Genomic DNA, 8115 nt, shown 5'->3' with positions numbered 1-8115 from the left:
TCGACAGGTTGTAGGATCGTAAGTGTGGATAACTATTCAACACTTTATATGTAGTTATGTTTTCAAATTCAATATTATTACCGTTAAAAATACTATTCAATGATCTTACTACATTGCTAAATTGATAACTTTTAAGCATAACATTTTTCAAATGGTCAATAAGGTTACATGCATCGTATCTAAATTTACGAGCTCTATAAACAACATCACCGTAAAAATTAGGATGTGATATCCTGTTTGCAGTAAGGTTTTTACATGAACAGTCAAACTTTCAAAACAAATCTTTGTATATTTTAACCAATTAAGTAATTATGTTTCAAGTTAATAAAAAATAGTTGGTGGTAACGGAATCCCCGAGCTAATAATTTATCAATTGTATAGATAACGTCCACTGAAATCTCAAACGTCACTACAGACATGGACATCACCGTCCAAAAAAGGAATATTAACATCGTCTCTATAGTAGTTTAGTTAGTCAATGCATGCACAGTACCTTCAAATGTTCACAGGAAGCTTAAGCTAAGACATGAAATAAAATTGAGAATGGAAATGGGGAATGTGTCAAAGAGACAACAACCCGACCACAGAACAGACAACAGCAGAAGGCCACCAACAGGTCTTCAATGCAGCGAGAAATTCCCGCACCCGGAGGCGTCCTTCAGCTGGCCCCTAAACAAATATATATACTAGTTCAGTGATAATGAACGCCATACTAAACTCCAAATTGTACACAAGAAACTAAAATTAAAAATAATACAAGACTAACAAAGGCTAGAGGCTCCTGACTTGGGACAGGCGCAAAAATGCGGCGGGGTTAAACATGTTTATGAGATCTCAACCCTCCCCCTATACCTCTAGCCAATGTAGAAAAGTAAACGCATAACAATACGCACATTAAAATTCAGTTCAAGAGAAGTCCGAGTCTGATGTCAGAAGATGTAACCAAAGAAAATAAACAAAATGACAATAATACATAAATAACAACAGACTACTAGCAGTTAACTGACATGCCAGCTCCAGACTTCAATTAAACTGATTGAAAGATTATGTCTTCATCATATGAATATCAGGCACAATCCTTCCCGTTAGGGGTTTAGTATCATACCATCATAACATATATGAGAAGAACATAACCCGTGTCATGGTATTGATATGATTGTATTATTTGACTCTGTAGAGCGTTGATATACTTTTGAAGAACTTCCATGTACTAGTATTTAGTAATTTACATTCTATCACCATCACATTGCACATCGTTGGCTGCTTTGTCAGCCAGTACGATCACAAACCGCTTTGCGAGTACTCGAAGCGTATTTCATATCCTAGAAATAGGCGTATTATTAACCCTTTTATTAATATCCAAATTATTTTCAAAATGTGTTATATGTATGCGAATAACCACATACATTTATTGAAATAATCATCAAGTGTTTTGTTTTGTCAGATTTCTCCCGTTTACTCTAATTTTTACGATAAAATGGAAGAGCATCTTTAATAACATGACAACACTCTTTCCGATTTATTTTCGATGGAGGATGATATTTCGGTTGTTTTCACAACGATTATTAACCATCGGTCTTGAACCGTGTTGATGTCTCCTGTAATAGCACGGTCATATGGTTATGTCTGCAATTCAATGTGTCACAATCTAATGTTGAAGGAAAATTATTTCTATACCGACGTCTGATGGTAAAAACAAGTTTTTCGCAGTGGATCGAGTCATTAAGATGGTATGGGAGTATAAATTAAAAATGATAGAATTTTTCATACTTTCCAAAACGTAGTATATATTGTGATATGTTCAAAAATGTAATACAAATGATAGGTCACGAGCATTTTCTCAAGCTTCAGGTTGTGACAAAATGACACATTTTGTATGGAATATACAGGAAAAAACATTATTATTTAGAAGCTAAACTAAATGATAGAATTGTAAAATAAATTACGAGAAGATAGCTTTTAGAAAATGCTTTGAGAATATCAAAAGAAAAGATAGGGTCACCGTACGTTTTTTTCCGGCTAAAATATAAAAGAGCAAAATTTCATGTAGATTCCTTCAGAAAATACAATATTTTAGAGTTACCTCTCCTTAAAATGCCAATTTAAAAACATTAAAAATCAAGCAAAAGTAATCTTACTTTGTAAAATTATTAATATTTATATGTTAAAATCTTCTAAATTTTTAAATAAAAATTCACATTATTTATCTGCATTCCGCATGAAAGTTTGCTAATTTGATTGAAAATATGTACCTTAAGTTCTCTGTTATTTACAATCCAAGATGGCGAAAGACACCCATACTACCTTAAATATACTAGATAAGTGTATAAAATCAATGTTTCGGTTAATGTGTTTTATTTTAAGAAAATGCCCTTAATGATCTTAAGGTTTATCATTACGAGAGAACATCCCATTTGACATAACTGTATTATGAAACGCGCACGTGGCACTAATATACAGTGAACTGAAAAAAAAAGTTATTGTATCACTTTCTTTGAAAATATTTTTTAATTTGATAATTGGTATGTCAGACATATTACATAATACAATGATGTCTACAATGCATTGTTTTAATATAGATGAGATCATCAAGTGTTACATTAATCTTAGATGTTGAATAAGTTTTTTCATGAGACCTAAGATTACGTTATCGTTTATCAATAATATTTATGATGTCAACAGAGGAAGCTTAAGATATATTTTCCTATTGTTATTCAGACCCATGGGCGATGCTGTCTATATTCGTTTAATCAAAGACGGCACAAGTTTAAACAGTATATAAATCTTGATTTATAATTGTCCATGTTGTTTCTTTGCGGTTTCGAGGGGCTGAAAGTTTATAGAATATGGAAGCGAGAAGGATGTTCTGTTCGTTTGAAACATTCACGTTGTCCTATATATTGAATGCCACATTGAGGTTTAGTTCATGTTACCAGATAAACAGAGCTTTGGGTTTATCAAGATAAACAGAGCTTTGGGTTTATCAAGTAATGTCAGTAATGTCGTAGGAGAAAGAGAGTGAAATGACCGACCAGTTTTATTTGAAGATAGTCTAAATACGGTTAGTCAATTTAAACAGCAACCAACGACAACGACTGAATTTCAGGCTCGATCCTGACTTGTGACAGGCACATAATGAATGTGCGGTGTTAAATATGTTTCTGAGCGCTCATGTAACCCCCTCCGTAGTCCTGGACATTGGTAGAGGGCATCAACATAAAAATAGTCTAAACTGTTTTGTTGAGCTGTGCATGAATGAGTTGTAACCTTAGTATAATTGTTATATAATTTGCAAGTTACAACTTGAAATCCTCCCCCCCCCCCTCCCCCCCCCCTCCCCCCCCCCCCCCAATGTTTATAATTTAAAATGGATGTATCAATTGAAGAACAAGTGTACCTATACCTATGCGAATGGTAAGTTGGTAACCTGGAAGATTGACAGTTCACCAGCATCGTTACCCTAGTTCTGTCACGAAATAGAAGTTCCTTCATAATATTAGTTCCGAATGGAATAAATATTCTGGAATATTATTTCCACTGGAATAAATATTACAGTATATGTTCCTAACGGAATAAATGATATAGAATATTTGTTCCATCAGGAACAAATATTATGACATTTTTTATAACAAAGTTTCCAGTGGAACTTCTGTTAGGTGGAACAAATATACGTTGACAGTTCATCGTGTTCATTGTACGTTAAGATATGAAAATTATCAATATACTGTTAGTGTCAAGTTTTAGTAAACACCTTTATAGCTTTCCAAGCTTTCCAAGCTTTCCATACATTTAGAAATACACTTTGTGCATATGAAATTGATAATGAAAAGTTCAAGTGAACCATTAGAATGCAGATAAAAAAAATCGTATTTTGTAAAGTATGTCCGAAACTTCACACTATAAACTACGAGTCACTGGACTGTAAAATCATTTAAACCACTATCACAGCGTTTATATCATACGGATTAAATATGACGCAGTTCGTCTGGTTATTGATATTCTTTTGTAAGTAATAATTTTATATACTGTTTAACTTAAGTAGCATTATGCTTGAAAATGACTTAGATTTAAAACATAACTGTTACAATGCATTATGTAAATGCACACGTGTGTAAATGTAGTAAATCACGTGTAGAAAATACGGAATGTTTTTGCAACACGTTCATCACAATCTTATCACGTGGACAATACAACTACTTTTGTCAAGCATTGTGCTAGCCTTTACTCGTCAGAGAGGTGGTAGACTGCTACTTTTAAAAAGGGGGAAAGGGAAAGGTGCTTCTTCTAATTTATGGTTGCTTAGACGTCAGATAGGGCACCATACTTATATTATTCTAAATCTTAATAATTCAATCATATCTTTTATAGCCGACTATAAAGGTCGTACAGTTGCCTATAATTGCTTATTTCCACTTCATTTGAATTTTGGAGGATAGTTGTCTCATTAGCAATCATACTACATCTCCTTATTTTCATATACACAAATAAAGATGACGCATGTATTTAATTTGAGGTTAAACCCGATTTACATAAATAAATAAAAAAAAAATGCAGAGGATACCAATTGGGCAATCAATCAAAAGACAGACATGCCAAATTAAAAGAAGAAAAATAAGAGAAAAGGCATCATACAAAAAAGTACACGCAAACTAAAGATTGAACAATGCGATCCACGAAAAAAGTGGGGAGTTAATTTAAGTGTTCAGAAGGGATAAACAGTACCTGCAAGACTATTGACACCTACATGAAGTGTATATATTGAAGCCATGATATTTCAGCACTTTAGAAATGTTCACAAAATAGCAATACTTACAGCGATTTGAATTGATCTGGTTTTAGGATGTAGTTTTAAATGCTCTCGATTTCCCTCACTTAAAGATGAGTCTATTTGTATATGTCAGTACTGAGGGATTTGCAGTATGTCTGGTGCTTTATACTTATAGTCGGGACGATTTATAGCTTGAAATATTTTTTGGACACCTATTTAATATTGAAACATCATGTTTCTCATACATGGCATTTTGTAATGTTTGTCACTTTGGCGTCTTCTGATCGTCTTTTATTCTTTTATATGTTTTTCCATCTAAATTGTTACTGGTGCAGAGCATTAAAGTAAAATAGTGCAAGTATAATGAATTGCGAAAAGGCTTCAAGCTTTCCTTTGGTTCAGATACTTGTTTGGAGATGAATTTACAGCCCTGAATCCCCGTCTAGGCCTCAGTGCAATAACTTGTTGACTTAATATATGAATACACACATACATAATATGGTAACTAGTGTACGGAAGTATATCGAACGGCCTTGTACAAACTGATAATGTAACATATCTATTTAGTATTTACTTGAGTACATGATAATAACATGTTATTAATGGTCGATATTTACTTGTATCACAGATGTCATGTACAAGTATTACTGATATAGAAAGCATAAATAATATTTAGAATACTCTGTGAACCGTGATCGTTTTTGGTAAGGGGGGTTAACACATTTTGTTTTCTTGGTATTTGTTTTGCTCTATCTTTCGACAGCAGAAACAATTCTACAGTACGCACAATTTATCTTTTATTAACTTTGAATGTATTTGTTTTTAATTTCGTGTCATGCTGAATATACATAACATGTTTACCACTGGACATTAAGCAAACAGAAGTCAATGAATCGATAGTTATAAATCCATTTATTTCAGATTATTTTCTCTTTTTAAGTGAAAAGTTTGATGGCCACTGGAATCATAAACCAGAATATAAATATTTATTTACCCGAAGTTTCTGTAACAACTGACCTCAAACAAGTTTTAAACCTCATTTGGTGAATGTGACGGCATTAGCCGTATTCACCTTTTCAACGACGGTTGGGGATGTCAATCACGTGTTTGTGATCTGAACGCTTTGTAGCAATTGCCTATTTACCAAATATCCATGAATTATTAAATTTGTCGTCAATTTGTTCGTTAATAGTGTGGCAACGGAAAGAGGCAAAATATCAAACATGATTTTTCATTTTAATGATTTTTTCAACTTTATATTCTAATTTAAGTGACAGCAAGCATGTAGTTTGGTTAAAGAACAAATTTGACTCCAGTTAACAATGTAATTTTAGAAAAAAAAAAAAAAAAAAACTTTTGTAAAAATTGATCTCGGATATTAAGTTGCCAAAGATGAAAATAGTTCATTTCTTTTTGGGCAATGTGTGCTAATTTCTTCTAATGGTAAATGTTGTAAGACTGATATAGGTTTTATAACTGGTTTGATTCTAACTTTGAATGGTCATATGCATACGAATTATTGTAGAATGGTAGAAAGTTGATGAACCAGGGTTATGTCAAAGAACGTCTCGTCCTTTTTCTAAAAAATGTTCATCGGAACATACCAAGACCTTGTTGATAAATATTCCGTATCAACTTCACAAATAATACATGATGGTCTTGAAGTATAGATTCTAGGTACTGACGTTGTTTATCATCTTAATTACGTGTTATAGTGTTCTTTTATTTGTCTTTGTATATAATTAACCTATACTGTTTAGTCCTTTTTTGGTAATATTCTTTTGGCGTGGCTCGGTACATATACATCCCGCCATTTTGTCATTGTGCTATGGTCATTTTTTGTATTCTTGTCTTTCATTTTTGCTTATATGCCAGTTTGTTTTCTTTGTAGACATATTTGTTTGTTTTTATAGTGATTAAGATCATAACACAATGTTGACTGCTGTACCCCAATTTTTGACATCTTTACCTATTATGTCTGTTTGTTTTGTTCACACATTGTTGTCAATATAATGGAATTTTATGCAACTGTCATACAAGTGAGAGGTTTAGCTAGCTATAAAACCAGGTTTAATACAACATTTTCTACATAAAGAAGTGCCTGTACCAAGTCAGGAATATGACCGTTGTTTTCCATTCGTTTGATGTGTTTGAGCTTTTGATTTTGCCATTTGATAAGGGACTTTCCGTTTTGAATTTTCCTTTGAGTTCGGTAATTTTGTTATTTTAATTTATACTGATATTTTTGGTATCTTTGTTCTTTTATTGAAATTAGTTTGTCTTTGTGCTACATATGCACAAAAATCCTTATACGAGTTCTATTGTTTTTTTTCTATTTTATTTATAAAGAAAAATACATTCTACGTTTTACGTTTTTTAATTAAACATAAAAGATTGTCTAACGTCTATTGTTTGAGTTTTGTTATTTGGTTACTTCAGGTTTTGTTACGAATGGACATGAGATTAGCCAACAGCGTTTTGACTCGATCCCAGTAGAAAGTTATAACCTAAAAAGAAAGAATTGTGTAACGGTAAGTCAACATAGTATTCAAACTGTCATCGTATATTATCTATACACACGTTATTATAAGAAATTAACGACAATGTAAATTAATACTAATTTCTTCTGTCAAACGAATCTAACTCATTAAAACATTAGTCATCTGTCTGTATTTACTTCTTCTAATTTAAAGTAGATGTTTAAATAAATTAAAGGTTTCCAAAGGCGATAGCACAATGTGAAGAATAAACCTACATGAAAGCTAAGTTTGCTTAGGAATTTATATTCAGTGATATGTTATATTGTTCATAAATCCGTACTTATGTTACGTCAGTTTTATAACGCATTAAAAAAAAGAGATTCAAATATTAAAAAAAAAATATATAATTGGCAAATATAGAATGAATAAATGGTTTTGTTTTTTGCAATATCAAGAACTTACACTTACTTTGGAAACAATATGTAAATATCAAGCGAACCATCGCTGTGTTTTTGCTGTGCAAATACTGATTTTGTGTCAATGATGGACACCCCATGTCCATTCTTTTTATCATGAAAGAAAAAAAGTTGTACCAATATATCAACCATCCTTTATATTTTCTTACAGAAAAGCGTCACATCCAATCGTTTGTCAGAAGTAAGAAAACTATTTGACAAATACCATATAGATGCTTACATAATTACAGCTGACGATGTACACATGGTTAGTATGAAATGTAACAATGTATACCATATAATACAGTTTTAATGTACCAGCAGTGCAACCTTAAATGTAGTAGAAATGAAGGCCAAAAACAAACAGTCTCAGTGTCTTCGTAAATGACGTCTGGACCAATGAGAACGTTCC

General features: G+C 32.2%; 1 protein-coding gene across 1 annotated transcript in view; it reads left to right on the top strand.

Moving 5' to 3' along the window:
• The first annotated feature begins 3911 nt into the window (after window positions 1-3911).
• Window positions 3912-8115, top strand: part of LOC127725584 (xaa-Pro aminopeptidase ApepP-like) — a 38580-nt gene continuing 34376 nt past the window's right edge. Inside the window, exons 1-3 of the mRNA XM_052232656.1 lie at window positions 3912-4005; window positions 7208-7299; window positions 7876-7971. Coding sequence (XP_052088616.1) covers window positions 3972-4005; window positions 7208-7299; window positions 7876-7971 — 222 coding nt within the window. The 5' untranslated portion in view covers window positions 3912-3971. The remainder of the gene's footprint in view (window positions 4006-7207; window positions 7300-7875; window positions 7972-8115) is intronic.

The sequence above is a fragment of the Mytilus californianus genome, unplaced genomic scaffold (genome assembly GCF_021869535.1).
Source record: "Mytilus californianus isolate M0D057914Y unplaced genomic scaffold, xbMytCali1.0.p SCAF_15, whole genome shotgun sequence".
Taxonomy (NCBI): Eukaryota; Metazoa; Mollusca; class Bivalvia; order Mytilida; family Mytilidae; genus Mytilus; species Mytilus californianus.
Note: the sequence above shows the minus strand (reverse complement) of the source record. Positions and strands in the feature narration are given on the sequence as shown.